Genomic DNA, 23,544 nt, shown 5'->3' with positions numbered 1-23,544 from the left:
GTTGTGGATGCCCCATCCCTGGAGGTGTTCAAAGCCAGGCTGGATGGGGCCCTAGGCAACCTGATCTAGTGCGTGGCATCCCTGCTTATGGCAGGGGGGTTGGAACTAGATGGTCTTTAAGGTCCCTTTCCAACCCAAGCCATTCTATGATTTAGTTCTCAACTCTTAATTTCTTTACCTTCTTTAGGTAAATCAAACAATGGAACTACATTTAATCTGCTAAGCAAAACTACCTACCAGAATCGCCAAGGTGAGAAGAGAAACCAAAATCGTGCTGTGCCAAACATCTGCAAATTTGATTATTCCAGATATGATTTTTTGGACAGGTCTTGTTTGCCACGTGACACCTATGGAATGAAATATACAGTTGGTTTGCTACCATAACAAATCAAGACGAAATTGATTTTAGGTGCTGATTGCATTTGTTTCCCTCCGTTACAAAATGCCTTTCAAAGGTTCATTCATAATCTTATTTTTAACTCCTATCAAGTCTGCTACTAGTTAAGGTTCCCCCCAGTAGGGGAATCTTCAACCATTTGCTGAAGATACCTTCTCACATTTCAATTTTTAGCTTTAACTTCTAGGAACTGATACTTGTACTTTCTAACCCTTGAATGTAAGCCTTATATATAAAATAGAGCAGTATAAGAAGTATTTGCATGTCAAATACCACATAGGTGGGAACTGGAATAATTTTCTACGTTGCTTTTTAGCAGGACATGACAGTTGATAATAGTTTCTGAATCAATGGTGTAGACTAAACTCAATTTTCTAAAATGTAACCAGATTCTCAGATTCTCTTCCCCTTTACATGATAGTTGTGTGTCATTAACTGATTATTTCTCATCAGCCTCTCAAATCTTGGCCAGCTTTCTTGACTCTAAAGAGTTGGACCTCAGCAGTGATGAAGTCACTTTAGAAATGAAATAAAATACACAATTTAACAGTTTAGTGCTCTGTACCTGCTAGAGTTTTGTAGCCAACATAGTGGTGCCAAAGAAAGCAAAAAAATCCTAACAGTAGCTAATCTCTTTAAGGGATGTGAAACAGCTAGTAGGTCCACCACATCAGAATATTTATATGTATTATCTATCTGATCTTCCTTGTTTGCAATTTCTTTATCACCACAGATGCCCATTACAACTTTTAACGCATCCTGCCTAACTTCACCCATCCAGGCTGTGTTGTTAATTCATTGTTTCTAGAGTATTTCTAAAATTCTCATCTGTTAAGACAGCACATACACTACCCATTTTAAGCACTTTCTCATTTTCCTGAGAGCAGCAGCATTACTCACACATTCAAAAATGCAGGTGCTAGGACATTCTTCCTTGATTATCATTCAACCACATTAAACAACTCTTTGCCTGTAGTTTAACATCACCCTGTAACACTTCCTGTTTTATCAAGCTGGTGTTTTCTGATTTCATTCTGCTAATGATCTCATTCTTGCTCCCTCACTTGGCATACATGCCTTTTTGCCTGTCTCCTGTTGCAGCTTGAGAATTTATAGGCATGTAATTGTATTCTGTTAAACACCCACCCCCCAAATTGCACCTGGAGCAGCCTGGCCATAGCCAGGCATGTTTAAAACTTTATATGGAAGGCAATTGTCAGAAGGGTAACACTGTGAGAAAACACCAAGAACACATGAACCATAATAAGATGATGCTGATACGAAAACTAAGAACTTGAAGAGAACCATACGTATTTTAACATCAAGATTGGAAACAACTAGCAAAAGAAACTGCAACTACTTTCCTTAGAAATTGTTTGGCTGCTAGGACAGAAAATTACTGGGGGACATAGCTGAAATTTTAAAATCTTATTGTAACCTTTTAGGAAAGTTAAGAGGGCTTAAAAATCAGAGGAAAAACACTTTGGAAAAAAAAATCACTACCTTCTTTCCTAACCATTATCAACTCAAAATAAAATAATAAAATAAAATAAAAAAGCATGCTAAGGCATTACCTGTCATTGTCAAGACAGATGATGCACAGGAGGGAGAAACATTTAATGTGTACAACAAACCACATCTAAAATACGCCTGTCTGCTCTGTAAGTACCTATTTACACTACCATGGGAAAAAATGGTCATCATAGAGACTTGGAGCTGAATGATATATATTGAAGACCATGCCCTCCTCTCCTGCTCCACTTCCTGCCCTGCCAAAATCACCAAAAAAGTGACAATTTTCTAACTGAGTTGCACATCTTGATGAAATTCTGTACAGAGAAGGGTACAGATTAAGATGCCATTAATCCAGAAGGTATTCAGAAACATTGGTTAGCATGAACTGACATGCCTCAGCCCCACAGGTATGTAGTGGTAGCTACTACTTATTAAGAGGAAATAAACAGAACAAAGTGGGAGAACAGGCAAAGACCTGGACCTTAATTCGCATGATGAAGTTGTGCAGAAAACCTATTTCATACAAAAAAAGAGCAACTATTTATAATCTGTCTTACAAGTCATTTTTCTCTTTCTAACATGTGCATCATGGCACAGACCAGCCTTCAATTCCTACTAGATGCCAAGTTTACTAGCCTAAAAGCAGAATTTACACTCTTAGGCTTTTCTTTCCAATAATACATATGCATGTTATTATTATACTTCTGTTAAAATGAGAGGTACAGAAATACATGCACACTTGCAGATCTGCCACTGTGACAAGAATGTAAATTAAAAACAACAACAACACACAGAAAACAGTGGGATTCTGAAAAGAATACAGGCACTCATCAGCAACATGTAAATGGCTTTAAGTTTAAAAACAATGATTTCTAAAATGAAAATAGGGAAAAAAAATAACCACAAAACCCAAGGAGCCCGAGTGCTTCAAGAGTCTGGAAATGAAAGTAAAGATAATATTTAACAGTAGACAAGGCCTGTGTGTGTTCTGATCTACAGGACAGTCAGCTGGCCAAAGTCTATGCTTACTTCCCTTTAACTATAGGTAGCTCTTTCATGCATAGAATAAGCTCCTGTAATAGTAATTATAATCGTTCTTACTCTGGAAGCTGCCAACAGTCAGCATAATTTTACTTCATTATTGACTCACAGATTTTGACTTTTTATAATCTGTTAATTATGCAATCAAACTATAAATAGATTTATTCCCTAGTATTTTTCTAATCCACAGTTTATGATCCACATTTTGATACACAAATTTAACATCCAGATTTTAACTGATTGAACAAATGCAAAGAGGAAGACCTAGCTTGCTTCTATGGGTGTTTTAAACTATTCACTCATCTTATTAAAAATATATGTAATTAATTCCAGTTCAGCTTTTAGTCATTGGTCTTCTATAAAGCAACTGGTAGCCTCTTAGGTATGTTTGTTCTACTAAGTATGTATACACCATGAAATCACCACTCAGTCCTGTGAAATAACGGGAGTGAGTCCTTCAAATGTTTTAATGACAATTACTTCAGTGCTAAAATACTTTTGTGAGTTTTTTCTTTCAAAATCACCACGACTATGAACTACTCAAATTCATATGTCAATTCTGTGGACTGCCCATTAACAGTGTGCTTCCCCTTCCCACTTTATTTTGTTTTCATTTCTGGCATGTGAAAACATCCAAAAAGATTTTTTGTCAAATATTCCCTAAGAACAGGATTTTTCTTTTAACAGCTTTTTAAAAAATATTATTATTATTTTAACAGGAAAATACAGTTTTGAGGGGAGCATATTATCTACTCCTTATTTGTAAAGTCACTATTTTTGATAGCTTTTATTTATTTTTAAGAAGTTGATTTTTTGGGGGCCTCAATTGCATTTTTGCTGTTTCCATGGAGGGAAAACAAACAAACCAACTCATTAGTATTCTTTTTTCTTTTCTTTTCTTTATTTATTTTTTATAGCGACCTATCCCCAGTTTACCCACTGGGTAAAAAGATACTGTGTTAATTACTTTACTAACATTCTTTCCATGTAAACCACCATTAGCTCCTTTGCAAAATGCATTCTGCTACTACTAATGTATACAAGTTCACCTATGTTAACTGTGGAAGCTTCCAGCAATATTTTAAATTTAATTACATATGCCTGCTTGTAAGGTGAAAGGAAAGACAAGTCTCATACTTACTGGGTTTGTGTTGCTGGCAAGGAACGTCTTATGATAGAATGAACTTGTCTGTAAACATCCAACTTAGACATGCATCGGCAGGACGTGTGATTGGCAAAACTGACGGTTACAGGTTTGGGGCCATGAGAAAGAGGCACTGTAATTTCAAACAACTACAGAAGGGAAAGCAAAGAAAAGAACTTTTTTATAGACCAGTAACAGTACAGCTAAAGATAATATAATGACATAGACAAACACCAATAGGGAAGTTAAGCTTGGGTTTTTGTTCTCTACTATCATTCAGTTCAATATTCAATGATACTGCTAAATAATTACTAAGTAAAAAAAAAAAAAAAACAATATCTACGTTATAACAATTAACATTTATAGTGTTAAATCCTGTTATATGCCAGTTTGCTTACTATGACATTAGAATCAAAGATGTTAAAAGATGAAAATTTATGAAGAACTCATTCTTCTAGAGGAAATTACTTCAAATTGGCAGTCTTTGTAATATCCAAAATATAGTATTTGAAAGACTCTTCAAAAATTTGGAAAACAAGAATAATTTAAAAAGGGGATCAACTACAACATAATACATCAGTTGCAAAATTACAGAGCTTGTATAAAACAGCAACATATCAGATTTAGATCAAAACACTTTCATATAAATGAGTTTTGAGATACACATACCATATTTTTGACTTTCTAGTATTTATATCAGTGAAAATTATATGGTCACCCTAATAGAACGCATCTTGAACTATGAATATATTTCCAGAATATTAAGAAATAATATATTTTAATGAAATGCAAAATAACAAAAGCCTAATTTTAGTGGGAAATGTAATTCAGTGAGTCAAAGAAGATAACGTCAGTGATGTCTTCTGGAAAAACTCAACGTGGGATAACAGAAAACCACCAAGACACATTTCACTATTTAATTTGGGTCATCTAATTTTAAGAAATTAAGAAAATGTCATTACAAAACTAAAATCTCAATAGTCTACCAAAAAGTTAGGACAGATACATTAGGTCAAAGTCTTAAAAACTATTTTTGGTGGTATTTTTAATACAATAGTACACTGTTGCCTTTTAGGTGTGCAGTCACATTTCCAAATACATTTAAGAATATTTCTGAATAGTCTGGGGCCTTCAAAAATATGGAAATTAGTTATTTTTCCAGTTTCAGTTGATAAGATTGTGTAGCAACACATTAATTTTTAGCTCGAATCTGCAATGCTTTTTTATAATATATTTTATGCTTTTTTTTTTTTTTTACTGTCAGTAACTTTATAGTATGGCATATAGGCAGCTTGCAAATGTAATGAAAACACTGATCATTTTAAATTACTCAAAATGCAAAGTACATCTTCAGGATGTCTTGAACAGAAAATCTTACGTAGGAGTACACAAGTGAGCCTGGGTGCTAATAAGCATGCAGGTACAGCTGTATGGGGTGTATTCACCAAGGACCCACAAGGTAAAGAGGTGCTTGTACAGCCCACGATAAAGTTCATATCATTGCCATACCTAAATTAGGCAATTTAAACCTAAACTTTGTAAAGGGCTTTCAACTCTGACAAATATCGATTTTACAAAATGAATTTTGGAAGTATTGAGTGACTGTATCTTTAAAAAAGTTTAATGTTGTGTCATAAAAGAACTGATTTGGCAGAAGTACTATATTTGCATTTTATTCTGTTACAGAGGATTATAATGCTATTAGCTTTCCTGCAAGAAGTACTACATCCCTTATATTAGTTTTTTTTTTTCCAATAGAATCTAAAAATGCAAAATTATATATCTTTGCTTCTTTAGAAGGAAAAACCAAACAGAAGATAGTTTCCTGCATCTTCCATGTACTGTTGGAAAAAAGCTATCCATCTATGGAGCTACCATGAAAAGAGTTTATCTTGACAGAGAGCCTTGTCAACAAAGAATATTAACATTTAGATTCCTGTTCCCGTTGCAAAATAAATAACCCTTATTAAATTTTGGGGTCATTATAAAGGCACAAGTCCACTCGTAGTTTAAAGTTTGGTACTAATAAAATGAATGCAAAATCAGTGCCTGCCTCCCTTAAACATAACTATCACCAGGCAAACTTCCAGGCTTTTCACTAAGTTCAATATAGACTTCTGGAAAGAGAAATTATATCAACTTTTTATTATTCTTATAATCCTTCTTGGCTTACAAATCAATATTGGCTCCTTTACCCTCATCTGTTATAAATATTTTTAAATTAATCACAAAAGGCATTCTCACCAACGTCTCATCCAAAAAGAGCAATAATCATAACACAGAGCTATCCTTTTCATACTAATATTTTTAATATGAAAATAAATTTAGGTACCTATTCATTTCTCTTAAAAATATCCACCTATTTGAAGATCATCATAGGTTTGGTATAACACACAAACAAGAAATCGGAGAGGAGGGTGTAAAGAGACAGAAAGGACCACATTTGTGAAAAATAGCTTTCACTTCTACATACAGTACACATTTGAGAAAATACATGCTGAGGTTTTTGGCTGTTCTTTAAATCCTGATCTCTAAAGAGATGGCAAAAGTCAAAGTCATCTGTGTATGCAAGAATTCCATTTTATTTTAGTTTTTTTAAACAAGTTGTGCTTTTGGAAGGACAGTACAGCCATTAAGACTTCTTTAAAAAATTGGCCATCTACGAATTTATAGAATCAAAGGACTTTATAATGCATTAAATATCTTGTAAAAAAGATTCTTAATACACATATATGAACCGAAGGGCAGATCAAACACTAGGGCTGGACAAAGAATATGCACTTTATCACAATATTACACATAAAAAGAGAATCTTCTGCTTTTTCTGCTCTCCTATGACAACATGAATTTGCTTTTTCAAAGCTGAAGTAAAAATCCACTAAAACCCACTAGTTCTAACTAATAAAATTTAGTAGCTGAAGATAAGAGTGATTGTTTGCATGGACCAAACTGCAGCTTCTTGAAAAAAGAGCATGGTCTATTCTTCCTTTGCTCTAGGAATACATCAGTCTGCCATGCTGCAAAGTGTAACAGACTCCAGACCACTGGAGATGGCAGCGTAGGACCGCTGCTACAATCCCGAAGCACCTGTTGGGCTTCTGGAGTACACTAAGAGAAATTTAATTTAAAATCCTCAGACTTCCCAATTGTGAGCTGAAAAGAGGGTGGGCATGAATTTTCTTCATCTACATTTATCCTTCCATTTAAACTGTGAAAGGTATCAGTTTAGATGTGAATATTGCTAACAACTGTTACCATTCAGTGGTAAATACAAAAGACCCTACTTAAGCAATGGAAAGTAAACTAGCTTCCTTATTCTCATAGAATAACCTTCAATTTGTTCAATAAAATTCTGTTAACAGCATATTTTACATCACCTGCTTGCAGCTACTGCTCACAAATAAAGCCAATAACCCAAGCCCACCTATTTATGTTAGAGATTATAACATATTATATTTAGTATTATATTTATGGGCCTCACTTTCAGAAAGTGCTGAAGATGATACGTGGACTAGCATTTTGAAAACAAAAAAATCCTTAATGAAAATGATAAAGCACTGGGATTGGAATTATTGATTTGTTCTTCCTTCATATTTTAGCATGTCTGCACATGCTATTAGGATACTATATTCTGATGCATTCTGGAAAAGGAGATATTTATTCTTCTCTTCTGATAATGAAAAATATATCAAGAAGAGATTTCACAAGAAATACATTCTTGAAAAGTAATCTGCTACAGAAAATATATAACTCCGAATAATTCTGCTTAAATAATCTCTGGCATTTTGAAATAGGATCCATTCTGAAAAAAAAAAGGCATTGCTCTCAACTGATAGCAGCATCTCTAAATCCAATTAAGTTATTTAAGTGAAAGTGAATATACATAAACTGAGTTTGAATTATTATCTCAATAAATCACTTCAAGTTAGGTAAGATCTGACGTTCTGTAATGCTTTCTGGTTTTGTTAGTATCTCTAATTTATTTCTTGCTAATCTTCTTCATCCAATAGAGCAATACGTTTAACATCTGTTGTCACTACAGGGCATACATAACAATACCTAACAGCCAAATGTCAATATCCAGAAAGGACTGTTGTATAAGAAATGCACCACAGCATCTGAGCAGGACGCTGGTTCTTGACTGCCTTCTTTTCTGGCACCATTGCTGGGTGGCTACTGTTCCTGTGGGTACCTCCTCTCAAGAGAGCAGATGGTTAATATTGCTGTCTGATTCCCCCATTCAGTAAATGATTGGTTTCACCGTATTCTTAAATGCTCACAAATCTGCCCTTCCTTCTCAGCTTCAAATGATAGTAAAAATTAGGCTAATTCATGCTACAGACAATAAGGGGAAAGACATTTCCATCAGGTCAGTTCTTCAGGGGCTATTGCATAAAGACAGATACTCAGGATGAAAGGCTGCAAAGAATGAGCTTCAATCTCCTGAAGAACATGAAATCTGACAGTAGGAGGTATTCGGGTAGGGTTTTTTTTTTTTTTCCCCAAGGTGGAGAGCTTTTATGGCTCAAAGTTTTGAGAAAATGTGAATAATTATAGTACATTAAACAGCAAATTAAAGTACATGCAATAAGTATTACTAGAGTTAGAGGCAAATATTCAAAATTTAAAAGAAAAAATTAGACTCAACTTGCCCATGCTGTTCTGTATTTACATGCTACCAACACTACATTAAGGTCAGGAAACCGATGGAAAACAACCACCACAGCAATATGTGATAACTAAAGAGTATTATATACATATAACATGAAAAAAATAATTACAGTTAAAGCTCTGTTCCAGCCTCTTCCACATTAGCTAATACTGTCAACATATATCAATAACATACTGTATATATCAATATATCACAAATACTAATGGAATCTCTACACAACTGAAGAACAGCTATAAAACATATGGGGTTAATGCATTTCACAGGAACTGAACACATTCCATTCAGCCAGTCTAAGGCTGTTTTGTAACAGACAACTAGCCTGCAGGTCTTCCAGTCTTTCTCACCCCTCCCAGTATTCCTCTACAAAGCACTATGTTCAGCCCTTGTTTCCTTAGGTCTAAACCCAGTATGATTCTCCATGCCAGTCTCCCGTCACTTCAGCCCAAACATAGCTTTTCTTTCAGCCAGCCAGCCTGCAAAGCTCAATTCCCTTCCCTGTTTTTGGGCTCCTTCACGTAATTCCTAGCACACGCAAATCTTGTCCCACCTCCTTCTGAATCAGCCAGGTTCCTTCCCTCCCACCATGATAAAGATAGATGTATTAATGACAGGTTCTCCCTAAAAAAAATACGATTTAGGTGTCTATATCTGAAACTGCATAGTTGTTCAACTCTAAGTTATAAAGTGCTCTAGTCACAAATAATTCCAACTCTCCAGTTTCATGCATCTCCTAGGTCTTAAAAAAAAAAAAAAAAGTATTTTTTCAGGCCTAAGAGCATGCAGATTGTCCTGAAGATAACAAAACACATATTCCTAATACAAATGAACAAGCGTCATATACTTTGCCTAAAACCAGGAAACATTACAACTTTTTCAGAGAAGAAAAAAATCTAATATTGTTTTTGTTGGCCCCTTTAATTTTCTTTAAGTATCATTTTATGCTGACCCCTCACTACAAGAAGGACATCGAGGTGCTGGAGTGTGTCCAAAGAAGGGCAATGAAGCTGGTGAAGGATCTAGAAAACAGGTCCTATGAGTACTTTGAAACTACCTTAAAGGAGGTTGTAGTGAGGTGGGGGATCAGGCTCTTCTTCCAAGCACCAAGTGATAAGATGAGGGAAAATGGCCTCAAGTTGCATCAGGGGAGGTTTGGGTCGGATATTAGGGAAATTTCTTTACTGAAAGAGTTGTGCGGCATTGGAATAGGCTGCCCAGGGAAGCAGTTCAGTTACCGTACCTCAAGGTCTTCAAGAAATGTGTAGATGTACAACATAGTAGCATGGTTTAACAGTGGACTTTAGCACTAGGTTAAAGGTTGGACTAGATGATCTTTGAGGTCTTTTCCAACCTGAATGATTCTATGATTCTCTCTCATTCTGGTCTAAGAAGCAGCAGAACCACAACTTTGGCTGAAGTTTTAAAGCAAAAAAACAAGAAAGTAAAAACAACACATCAAGCTGAGTCAGGTGTCTGGCACAGACATCACCTATTATTAAAGAACAGGAAAGTTAGGCTGAGAATGACAATAGAGTAATTACCCAATGGGGTAAACTGGGTACTCCTAACACTAGGCTGCTTAAACTATAATTGTTTACCATTGAACATGATAGTGTGCGACTATAAATGATGTTTTTTTCCTTTTTCTTTTTTTTGTCACAAAAAGATTGAAGAGCCTTGTACAGTAAATTGCAACAAAATCATCCACTTCTGAGTAAAAACTATAGTGATATTAAAGCAAGAATTTTGTGCCAAAATCATCGCAGTAATTGATACTATGTGGATTTTCAAAAAGCTTTGGTTGCAGGACTTCTTTTAAAGAATATGTATTTTCTGTAGGTTCTACTGACCATTATCAAGATGACTTGATATCCTTTCTCCTTGTACAGAACATACATACAGAATAGAAAAAATATATCCTATATATAGAATGAGAGATTTATATTTCCTTTCCATCACAACTTTTTCCATGTCTACAGTATAAGAAAATGTGATTTAATTATTGATCAACATCACATGTTAAGTTATCATCAAATCTTATGTATCTGCTAAATATACTCTAGATCTTAAAGCTGATTCTTCTTCAGGTACCATCTTTTTATCAAAGTCTCTTCAGATACTAATGGTTATTTTTACATTTATTTTTCAAAGCATTATGACTTTGTTTAATAATAGAAGTGTTAATTATCAGATAGGCTACTGTGAAAGTCAGCTACGAGACTGTCGTTTTATATTGAAAAAAAATGCTTTGCTTTCTACAGAATCACAGAATGGCCATGGTTGGAAGGGACCTCTGAAGGTCATTTAGTCCAACCCCCTGCTGAGCAGGATCACCTAGAGCACATTGAACAGCATGGCATCCAGGTGGGTTTTGAATATCTCCAAAGAAGGAGACTCCACAACCTTTCCGGGCATCCTGTCCCAATGCTCTGTCAGCCTCACAGTAAAGAAGTGTCCTCTCATATTCAGCCAGAACTTCCTGTGCTTCAGTTTGTGCCCATTGCCTCTCGTTCTCTCACTGGGCACAACTCAAAAGAGACTGTCTCCATCCTTTGACACCCTCCCCTCAGATATTTATACACATTGATGGGGTCTCCCCTCGGTCTTCTCTTTTCCAAGCTAAACAGGTCCATCTCTCTCACCCTGACACACGATAATGCACACTTTACAGAACTTGATTCTATAAATATTTGTAGGCAAATTTCTGTACAATAGTTTCCCTCAGTAACCATATGCACCTGTTTTTGCAATTTAGATTATTTTTTTCTGTGTAGGAACAAATAAACAGGTTCTGTACTTTTATTAATGCTGGCTTTCTCATGTTAATTAAAACAAACAAACAAAAAACCACAAACAAACAAGGAATAGTCATTACATTTAGACCAAAACCTGGTACATCTTCTATGAGGTCAGCTAAATTCACCAGTTGTGACTGATTTTGTTATCCCTGCAAGACATTTACAAATTTATCACTGGATATTTATATTTATAGAAAAGATTTTTATGTACTATATTTTTACAGACTTCTACAGCTATCATTTTGCATTAATAAAAACAGAATCTAAAGATCATCTTACAAGACTGATTTTTTGACTAAATTCATCTGAGCACAACACTAAACGAAAAACAGGAACAGAAAGAGAAAATGATAACCTTTCTCATAAATGAGTATACACAAATCTATCTACAGATAATACTTTGAATATACTATCTTCCCCATCATAAATCTTTCAATCTAGCCAAACGTGAAATACTCATCTTCAAAAACAAGGAAAGGTAATTTTTCTTTGTACATTTGGACTACAGACTCAGAGTCTATAGCTATAGTCCGTAAATGTTTTTACAAATCTCTGGGCATTTAATTACTTTTTATTCTCCATAGGACTGATTTGAAGCAAAAAAGTCAAGTAGTTAGTTCACTATCTAATACATTTCTTAATATATTTCTTGTAACTTTTCAATATCAACAAGAGATATCTGGTCATCTTGAATTCATAATGTCTTAATTATAGAATATGTGTAATATTAAGCTGCATTTTATTCACAAAGCACAACACTAAAATACATGCACTACATACACTTTAAAAGGTTTGAAAAGGCTGTTTTGATTTTTTCTCCTCCCACAGGAGAAGACCTGTAATTTCAATGGCAAATTTCTCTACCTCAGACACAACCTGTAATCAGGTATATTTTAGGTTAAATAGTTATCCTTCATTCCACTGCACCAGCCAAAACTAAAAGACTTGTCCTACAGACCTGAATGTCAGCTGCTTATGCTTGTATTTTCTGCCTCCTAGTACAGACAGGTATGTAATTAAAGAACTTTTCAGACTAATACAAAGGTAAGAGGATAATTAGATCCCTTCTAGAATCACACATGCAATTATTAAACCATTTTTTCCTGAATTTTCATTTTTTTACTTGTAATTTTTTAAAATCCTTGAAGTTCAGCGCATATGTTCTGTGCTGTACTTCTCGAGTGAGAAGCAAAGGTGGCCCTGACTTGTTCCATCCAACCCAAATGGCCTTTGGCACTCTGCAATTACTGTGATGCCAAATGCATCAGTCCCCTTTTCTTTTCAACCTCATTATTTCTTTACTCCTCTTGCAAGAGCTTCCAGGCCAGAACTGTGTGGTACTGCAGACCACCACGTAGAAGACTCTTTCCAGCTTCCACACTGTCACAGTTCTTCCTGTAGCCATTTACAGAGCTGGAGTGGAGAACAGAAACAAGGGTGGGGCAACTTGGAGCTCAGAACGATTTTAACATTAAAAAATAAAATAATAATAATAATTAAAAAAAAAATAATCCAACAGCAGACATGAATCTCCCAATGCTTGATCAAAAAAGCCATCAGCTTTCCAGTCAAACAAATATTTCCATATATTCATCCTCACTAATCATTAGGAAAGCATGTAGTTTTTATTCACTGCATTGATACTTCCTTTCTTCAGATTAGCAGGAGTTCATGCCATACTTTCCAGAAAAAAAACAACTGTTGATTTCTGTACAAAGTATTTCTTTGCTTTGGTGGCTAAATTAATTTATTCAGAAGTATCATAATATGTGTCATTGTATCAGCACACATGAAATTATCACCAGTGACTTCTGAAATATAAAATAATCAAAAAATTTTTTCATATCAATGAAGGAAGCTTACTTATCATTCTAGATATTTTTACAATATAGGATTTATGTATGATTTTTTTCCAGATTTACATTAACCACATTATATTTTCCTGATGGACTGTGGTTTATTTTGGCAAGTTTCCCTTAGATTGATTGACTTTCAGTTTCTATCAATTGTGATCTTTGTACTTCCTAAACTGTTAGTAAGGCTAGCCAAATATAACCGACATAACAGAGCACAATGTGTCAAGAGAGATTTTCAAGCCAAGGATAGAAGGCTGTTTGATGTCAAAACTCTAAACATCTCTACGCTGGAAAGAATGAAAATAGGTTATGTGAGAAATCATATAATATCATTATTTATTTTACTATCTTTTTTGAAAAAAACACCACCAACACACAGTATTTCAAGGCTTATGTCAGATAAAATAACAGGTAACTTATTTAAAACAATACATTTCATAAATGTTTAGTAGCTAGGGTTCCTTATTCTATCTTCTTATATTTGAATCAATTTTCTTCCAATAAATTTTAACAAAAAAACATTTGGAATTTATATTGATTTATCTCCCACTATTAATAGTGGATACTCTATCGTTACAATCACCAGTCTAATATAGAAAAATGCATGGGAAAAGACATAAATGGTAAAGTTCAAAATGACTGAAAATTCTTGTGACACGTGCATCTCCAAATTGTATAAAGGAATGTCATGTACATCTCAAATATGGCAAACAATGTCAAGCTGCTAACTTGTTTCCTGTGAGAAAAGCTCCTCTAAATCTCATCTCAAACTGTTTGGAAAGATGTTTTCCCTTGAGGGATTATTACTCTAACTATGAAAAAAGATTTAGGATCTTTACATCAAATAATGTGAAAGAAGCCAAAAAACTGTCCACCCTGCCAGCCAAGAGGAAGAATGGAATGAGATGGCTCATTTTTGACATCTCCTCACTGCTTCCCTTCACCCTATAAACAAGTACTTCTAGGTGGGGCATACAAAAAATACAGCTCAGGGACAGGCTATTGTTGCATCAGGTAGTTCCAATCTTTGTAACTGCTGTTGAATTACTAGTGTCATAGAAACAGAGAATGGATATACGACCAATAACAATTTAGGAAAAAAAAATGCCACCACCCAAACTGACCAAACAAAAAAACACCATCTAAAAAAAAAATACAATCAAAACCCATCCAACCACCTTCCTCACAGACCTTTATTAGATAAGCCACCACTTACAAACCTGGGCTATTGCAATGTCATGGATAAAGGAGAAGAAAATGACCTACTGCGTATTATGAATTACCCTAACGGGATCTTCAAATGTTTTCGTAGACCTTGTACCACATCTTAAGAAACTGTCTCATATCCCAATCGTGATTGTATAAACACCCCTTAGCAATTACAAAAACAGTTTTTGTTGAAGCAATTGGTATTAAAAGCAAAGCTGAATATTTTTCTATTTTTCTCTTAATTAAGTTAAGTAGCTAGAAAGGAGAAGCACAGCCAGCACCGGAGAACTGTTGAACTCTCTCTGGACCTCCACAGTGTTCCACAAGCCAATCTGGGAATATCTGACCTAGTCTATTCTCCTGCCAATCAATGATTTGCGCCCCATAAAAGTAATTTCTATGCTTAGCTCTCTTCTTTTTAATTAATTACGATTAAAGCCGATGTCCATTTTCTTTAGATTTTAATGTCTTTAACCAATGCTACGGTTTGCCGTCACAGTAAGATCTCCAGCTGAAAAGTTCATTTCCCATTAAACACTTTTTCTGCAAGGTGAACAGTGTAAGGCTTGTCTTATGGAGTTTATATATCAAAAAATAAGGCTACAAAAAATGGTGACTTATGAAAAGAAACAGGAGAGGCCTGCTTACTAACCATTTGTTTTCATTTCATTCAGGAAAGAAAAGGAAAACAGTAGTAAAGATAGGTGTGCAGGGTACCTGAATTCCACAGAACGGTCTTGAATCCAATACTTTTTTCTTCCTAATGCTCATCTGATATAGGGTAAGCTGTGGTCACGTAACTTTAAAAAGATTTGAGATGATGACAGATGAAGAGATATAGCTATTGCTCTCTTCCTTTTATAAGTTTTTTTTTTTTTTAAACTGCATTCTGTCAAGGACCAGATAAAACTGGAAAGCAGAAGCAAGACAGAAAACTCTGAGATTATATTGCTTGCTTTTACAAAATTGGTAAGAAAACACAATGCTGTTGTCTCTTCTTTCTGACAAGCCTTGTAACATTTTCCTTTTCAGAGTCTCTCAAATCTTTAACTCCGCCTGTATCACATCATTACCAATGACATCACGAACTTAGAAAGAAACTCAGTACCAGTCTAAACATTTTATGCTAGGCAAAAAAATGACTAAGGACTTCACTCAACAGGTATGAAAAGAAAAATGAATCGAACGGGATTATTTACCCAAAGCTTACAATGTATTCCAAGACCAGGAAATCTGTGCAAAATGCAACAACTGTCTCCAACTAGATCATCCTTTCTTCAGGTAAGCTAAACTTCATATATGCCAGATAATAATAATAATAATAATCTGGCCATATTTCTTGGTTTGTAACATGAAAAATGGATTTGCATCCTTCAAGCTACTGGAATTAGGACAGTTGTTAGGGGAATGACTACTACCCTCTTTTGATAGTCCACTACCACCCTCTTTTGATAGTCCAGGCTGGCAGTGATGATATTGATGAGAGAAGCCTGAAGGCTATCAAACGGGACTTTAGGGGACTGGGACGGTTAGTGGCTGGAGCGGGAATACAGGTGGTGTTTTCATCTATCCCTGCAGTAGCAGGGAGGGGTACCGAGAGGACACGGAAAGCCCACCTGATTAACACGTGGCTCAGAGGCTGGTGCCAACACAGAAATTTTGGTTTTTTTGACCATGGGGCGCTTTACTCGGCACCCGGCCTGATGGCCGCAGACGGGTCCCTATCTCTAAGGGGAAAACAGATCCTAGCCCAGGAGCTAGCAGGGCTTGTTGAGAGGGCTTTAAACTAGGAAAGAAGGGGGACGGGGCTGAAAGAAGGCCTGTTGGAGCTGTGCCGGGGGGAACAATGGCAGAGCCGGGGAAGATGGCAATGGCCCATCTGAAGTGCATCTACACTAATGCACGCAGCATGGGCAACAAACAGGAGGAGCTGGAAGCCATCGTGCAGCGGGAAGGCTATGACTTGGTTGCCATCACGGAAACGTGGTGGGACCACTCTCATGACTGGAGTGCTGCAGTGTCTGGCTATAGGCTCTTCAGAAGGGACAGGCAGCACAGAAGGGGTGGTGGTGTGGCTCTCTATATTAGAGAGTGTTTAGATGTTGAGGAACTTGAGGCTGGGAATGATAAGGTTGAGTCCCTATGGGTTAGGATCAGAGGGAAGGCCAACAAGGCAAGCATCCTGGTGGGGGTCTGTTATAGGCCGCCAAACCAGGATGAGGAGACTGATGAGGAGTTCTACAGGCAGCTGGCAGAAGCCGCGAAATCGTCAGCGCTTGTTCTTGTGGGGGACTTCAACTTCCCAGACATATCCTGGAAGCACAACACAGCCCAGGAGAAAGCAGTCTAGGAGGTTTCTGGAGAGCGTGGAAGATAGCTTCCTGATGCAGCTGGTTAGAGAGCCTACCAGGGGAGGTGCCCCGCTAGACCTTCTGTTCACGAACAGTGACAGACTGGTGGGAGATGTGGTGGTCGGGAGCTGTCTTGGGCAGAGTGACCACGAAATGGTTCAGTTCTCTATTCTTGGCGAAGTCAGGAAGGGGACCAGTAAAACCGCTGTCTTGGACTTCCGGAGGGCTGACTTTGAGCTGTTCAGGACACTGGTTGGCAGAGTCCCTTGGGAGGAGGTTCTGAAGGGCAAAGGAGTCCAGGAAGGCTGGGCACTCCTCAAGAAGGAAATCTTAACGGCTCAGGAGCGGTCTGTCCCCACATGCCCAAAGACGAGCTGACGCGGAACTAGACCGGCCTGGCTGAGCAGAGAGTTGTGGCTTGAGCTTAGGAGAAAAAGGAGGGTTTATAAGCTTTGGAAAAGAGGGCAGGCTACTCAGGAGGACTATAAGGATATTGTGCAGGGACAAAATTATAGAAAGGCCAAAGCTCATCTGGAACTCAATCTGGCTACTGCCGTTAAAGATAACAAAAAACGTTTTTACAAATACATCAACGCAAAAAGGAGGACTAAGGAGAATCTCCATCCTTTACTGGATGCGGGGGGAAACTTAGTTACAAAAGATGAGGAAAAGGCTGAGGTGCTCAATGCTTTCTTTGCCTCAGTCTTTAGCGGCAAGACCGGTTGTTCTCTGGATACCTGGTACCCTGAGCTGGTGGAAGGGGATGGGGAGCAGGATGTGGCCCTCGCTATCCATGAGGAAATGGTTGGCGACCTGCTACGACACTTGGATGTACACAAGTCGATGGGGCCGGATGGGATGCACCCGAGGGTACTGAGCGAACTGGCGGAGGAGCTGGCCAAGCCGCTTTCCGTTATTTATCGGCAGTCCTGGCTATCAGGGGAGGTTCCAGTCGACTGGCGGCTAGCAAACGTGATGCCCATCTACAAGAAGGGCCGGAGGGTAGACCCGGGGAACTATAGGCCTGTTAGTTTGACCTCAGTGCCAGGGAAGCTCATGGAGCAGATTATCTTGAGTGTCATCACACGGCACTTGCAGGGCAACCAGGCGATCAGGCCCAGTCAGCATGGGTTTATGAAAGGTAGGTCCTGCTTGACGAACCTGATCTCCTTCTATGACCAAGTGACGCGCTTGGTGGATGAGGGGAAGGCTGTGGATGTGGTCTACCTTGACTTCAGTAAGGCTTTTGACACCGTTTCCCACAACATTCTCCTCGAGAAACTGGCTGCTCGTGGCTTGGACTGGCGTACGCTTTGTTGGGTTAAAAACTGGCTGGATGGCTGGGCCCAAAGAGTTGTGGTGAATGGAGCCAAATCCAGTTGGAGGCCGGTCACTAGTGGAGTCCCCCAGGGCTCAGTGCTGGGGCCGGTCCTCGTTAATATCTTTATCGATGACCTGGATGAGGGGATTGAGTGCACCCTCAGTAAGTTTGCAGATGACACCAAATTAGGTGCGTGTGTCGATCTGCTCGAGGGTAGGAAGGCTCTGCAGGAGGATCTGGATAGGCTGGACCGATGGGCTGAGGTCAACTGCATGAAGTTCAACAAGGCCAAGTGCCGGGTTCTGCATCTGCGGCATAACAACCCCAAGCAGCGCTACAGGCTGGGAGATGAGTGGCTGGAAAGCTGCCTGGCAGAGAAGGACCTGGGAGTACTGGTTGATAGTCGGCTGAATATGAGCCAGCAGTGTGCTCAAGTGGCCAAGAAGGCCAACAGCATCCTGGCTTGCATAAGAAGCAGTGTGGCCAGCAGGTCTAAGGAGGTGATTGTCCCCCTGTACTCGGCTCTGGTAAGGCCGCACCTTGAGTACTGTGTTCAGTTTTGGGCCCCTCGCTACAAGAAGGGCATGGAGGTGCTCGAGAGAGTCCAGAGAAGGGCAACGAAGCTGGTGAGGGGTCTGGAGAACAAGTCTTACGAGGAGCGGTTGAGGGAGCTGGGGTTGTTTAGCCTGGAGAAGAGGAGGCTCAGGGGAGACCTCATCGCTCTCTATAGGTACCTTAAAGGAGGCTGTAGAGAGGTGGGGGTTGGTTTATTCTCCCACGTGCCTGGTGACAGGACGAGGGGGAATGGGCTAAAGTTGCGCCAGGGGAGGTTTAGGTTGGATATTAGGAAGAACTTCTTTACTGAAAGGGTTGTTAGGCATTGGAATGGGCTGCCCAGGGAGGTGGTTGAGTCGCCATCCCTGGAGGTCTTTAAAAGACGTTTAGATGTAGCCCTTAGTGATATGGTTTAGTGGAGGACTTGTTAGTGTTAGGGCAGAGGCTGGACTAGATGATCTTGGAGGTCTCTTCCAACCTAGACGATTCTGTGATTCTGTGGAATATCTATGGAGCTGAATGGTATCAGTGTTGTAGTTTTCCTTGTTTAAGCTATTTGAGTTGCATTATCCCTGTGCTGTGTGACTGTCTAGCACTAGTTCACAATTAGGATTAAAAATTTTTGGTAGAATACACCATTTCACATAGACAGGTTTGGTGAGAAATGAAGACAGAAGATGTATTTAAAAAAAAAATTTGTTTTTGTTTTCTTCACTTTTCCTAATCTTCTCTCAAGAAGGCTCAGAGCAATAAGAATTATCATGACAAGGGAATGATATTTCCATGGGTTACCATTTAATCATTGTCTACGCAGTTACATACCATTCTTATATATACATACAGATGTCTTCAGCTAGAAGAATCTAGTTGAAAAAGGAAGCTAGATTTACTCTAAAATTAGTTTTCTTCAAAGCATTAGAAAGAAGAGTTAAAAAAAAGCCCACAACCAACAAAAAACACCAAATATTGTAACAAGAGCAAAATACCCTAGCAAACATTTTGAAGCGTGACCATTTTTACACAAATTTTGTAGAAAACACTGTTTTAAGAAGATGTAATAATTGTTATAGTTACCTAAAATAGAATAATGCATGTATATTTTTCCTTTAACGGAAGCTCACAGGCTCAACGCACAATCCCTGCACACTCTTACCTGTTCACTAGCCTTGACCTAGTCCTGAAGAATAAAAACTGGACATATACCTGAGGAAGTTGCATGAAAACACAACAAAAAGCTGCTTTACACTAGTATCTCTTAATATGCCAAGGTTCAGCTCCTAAAAGGCTCTCTTTGCAATGTGAATCCTGTCTGCACGTGTCCTAATACAGTCTTCACTAATAAAATTACAGGCTAAATACAGCATGCAAACAGAATAAAATTAAGTTTAATAGAAAATGTCATAACAAAACTGGACATCATAATCTTTTTTTTTTTTTTTTTTAAACCAAATATATTTGGGGAAAGAGTGTGTTAAGTATTTTCTTCATGGCAGTAGTATCTTCAGCTGTTTTTCCTATGTATTCTAAAATTTATTTTTTTCTTTCCCCATAGTGGCAATAAATAGATTTTAAGTATGCATGACCAATTTGCAAGGAGCACTTGGATTGTAATAAGAGTGAGAACTTACTGTCTTGCTGATGTAATTTGTGCTGATATTCATGCACTGGAGTCCTTCACTATTGCAGCAACCTCCACATCTGTAGATGGATACACATGGGGGCTTAAAGAAGGTGTTTGTAGTTGCTCCAAACTCTTTTCCCACATCTATGCACACTTCACGTGGCATGCACTGAGTTTTTCTCCATTCAGTATCAATACCTGCCAAAATACAGGGAATTTCATATGTTATAAAGCAGCTGCTTAAAAACAGTACTCTTCTGCAGTAAATAAGTAGCATTTTTTTTTTATTTATGGTTAGAAACAGAATATGCATTGCAAGAGTCCCACCCACCCTTTATTCAATGAAATACACATTGTTCAGTGTTAACTTCTAGCTAATTTTCTCTTCAAAGGCATGTGCCATGGAGCAGAGGCATATTTACAATGGAGCTGTAGATGCTGAAGCTGCATGGGTTCCTTCTTTGCTTGGGTTAAGTCCCACTGTAAGCGATGTCTAGAGAAGTACTGCACATTTCTGAAAATTAACTTTTAATGGTCCCAACACTGTACTTCATTTGGATCATACTATACATTAAAAACAATAAATTTGCTGTCTCCACATTTAACATGAAATTAATTTGAATACATTCACTTTGTTAACTACAAGAGTGTAATTTAAAGCAAAAGGCTATTATTTAGCTATCATGCACACCACGTGATTTAACCTGAATGGTGGTATATACATTTAAATCATCCACACAAATTTCAGCCAATATTTCACATAGTGTTATACAGCCTTTGCCAAATGCAGAGTTACACTAAACAGCCATGAGACTTGCAGTTGTACAGGCCCTTTATTCTCTGATGGAGCCAGTTTTTGGTAGGCAACTCAGAGAAAATGGGCTCCATTAAGGTACGTGGTTTCCAATATCATGTCAGAAATTACTGCTATAAATCCTGTGTTCCTCTGCCTGTAAGCACTTGCTAAATTGTAAGCTTCAGGTCACGTAAAATATTAAGGGGGTACTGACATATTTGTTTGAAAGCTGTTTTTTTCTTGTTTGAATATAAGTCAACTGCCCTCTTGTAAAAGGAAAAAGTTACAAGTGGATAGTTTGGCCTCCTACAGCAATAACACATAAGAAAAGAAAACATTATCAGCCATGACTTAATTGTAGAAAATGAGCAGAATCAGTTACTGAATTGAACTATTAGTGCCTTCTTTGCTTTTTACAAATTTTTAATAGCCTCTACAAATCAGTATTCCTTATACCTTAAGAGAAACAATTTCCTACATTTACTGAGCTGAGAAAGCAGTCTATAGCTTTCTGAGAATGGATATACATAACAAAAGTACTTCTGTGGAGCAATTCATTTCACTACGGAAAGTTGACGATGAAGGATTTTTTTATAACCATTACATCAAACCAAACTGCTGAGAGTGGTTTACTAATGATGCTGAGCTTTTAACATATTTTTCATGTAACTGACAAGTCTTCAGATTTTATGATGTTATAACCTATTTTATAACTTGTACTTACTTTTCAGGATCTCTGCGTTATAGTGTGCTGCAGCAAATTTCAGTGAATCATCTGATCTCGTGTCAAAGCTAGAGTATTCCCTGTTGTGTTGCCAGCCTCCTTTCCTCAACTGACATTTGAACATTTTCCAGTATTCGGGGTAAAGTACTGTCATGAGTTCATCCACACTGGACACAGATCGCAACTGTTCTTCCAGGTCTTTGCTTGCATGAGCCTGTCAAAGTAACATGTAAGATTAATTACTTTCTCTGTTACACAAGGTTTGCTGGAAACTAGCCTGAAAAACAACTCATGTATTGTAAAGTTTTGCTCAAAGGGGTCCTCATTACAAAACCTACTTTTGTCAATGTCAACATAACACTATATTGACATATACTGAAATGTTTTGCTTGTGACAGTAATTCTTTATCACGTAGTTCAAAACACCTGTGTGAGAAAGAAGCTGTAGAATTATGCCTATCCAAGTACAATTTGCAGATTAAAACACAACAAAACAAAGCATTTTTTTCCTGGAAACAAAAGTTTTCATAATACAATTTGGAATGCTTAAATCCAAAAATATTGATATGATGCTCACATTATTTAACATTATTTTTTCATTTTCCAAAAGTCCAGGAAAATTAAAACATCCAGGAATACAAAAAGGGTGAAAGTTAAATTAGAAAAATAAGAAAATAATGTGATTTTGTATCCTTTTATGGAAAACCCTAGTGAGAAAATTCTCATTATAAAGGATTAATCCTTAAATTTGTATGAGTCAAGGATTTTGATACCTTTAAGAATCTGAACTGCATACTCCCTTACTAGTAAGACTTTCAACTGAAACTCTTCAGGACTAAGGACAAGGCATAACACCTTAAAACTAAAAAAATAGTAGAATTAGATTAGATATTACAAATAATTTCTTTACTATGGGGGTGGTGAGGCACTGGAACAGGTTGCCGAGAGAAGCCTCATTCCTGGAGGTATTCAAGGCCAGGTTGGATGGGGCTTTGGGCAACCTGATCTAGTGGGAGGTGTCCCTGCCCATGGCAGGGGTCTTAGAGGTAGGTGATCCTTAAGGTCCTTTCCAACCCAAACCCTTCTATGATTCTATGAGTACTATGCTTGATAACATATTATTTTCAGAGAAGCCTCAAATCTGGTAATCTCAGTTTCTTTGCTGGCTTTTACACAAACTCATTGCAATGGCATTTTCTTAAAAGACTGTGACTAGGATTTACATTTTAATTTCTCATTTACTCAAGATTCCTAGAAAATTCCTCTATCCCCTTAGCTGAAACAATATCAAGGGACAGCTGTGATTCCTTGCCCACCCTCTCACCCATAGATTGCTGAATTCCTCAAGGGAAGAGAAGCAGAAAATATTAAAGAACCCTTTAGCCGCCTTCTCAGCTTACATTGCCCTTAGATGGCAGTATGAGACATGAAATATAGAGGTATGCTTAGTAAAGTGTTTAGCTGTACATTTTGTGTATACTACTACAAAAATTGTTTTGTTGGTCTAAGAAACACAATGTAAATAAAATGTACGTCTAAAACCAGAA

The 23,544-nt window shown here is 37.5% G+C and overlaps 1 protein-coding gene and 1 long non-coding RNA gene across 4 annotated transcripts in view; one reads left to right on the top strand and one right to left on the bottom strand.

Moving 5' to 3' along the window:
- Positions 1–23,544, bottom strand: part of VEGFC (vascular endothelial growth factor C) — an 81,676-nt gene that overhangs the window by 5,267 nt on the left and 52,865 nt on the right. Inside the window, 4 exon segments of the mRNA XM_083835343.1 lie at positions 238–347; positions 4,095–4,246; positions 20,485–20,675; positions 21,998–22,211. Coding sequence (XP_083691469.1) covers positions 238–347; positions 4,095–4,246; positions 20,485–20,675; positions 21,998–22,211 — 667 coding nt within the window.
- LOC310899201 lies at positions 4,259–22,227 on the top strand. Of its 3 annotated transcripts, none has more exons than XR_014584061.1 (5): positions 4,259–11,130; positions 12,393–12,572; positions 15,304–15,410; positions 15,662–15,910; positions 22,005–22,227. It is a non-coding gene; the product is annotated as an uncharacterized lncRNA (long non-coding RNA). The 3 variants fall into 3 exon arrangements; XR_014584062.1 differs by having other exon boundaries at positions 4,266–11,130; positions 12,393–12,450; XR_014584063.1 differs by lacking the exon at positions 12,393–12,572 and having other exon boundaries at positions 4,272–11,130.

The sequence above is a fragment of the Anser anser genome (genome assembly GCF_964211835.1).
Source record: "Anser anser genome assembly, chromosome: 4".
Taxonomy (NCBI): domain Eukaryota; kingdom Metazoa; phylum Chordata; class Aves; order Anseriformes; family Anatidae; genus Anser; species Anser anser.
Note: the sequence above shows the minus strand (reverse complement) of the source record. Positions and strands in the feature narration are given on the sequence as shown.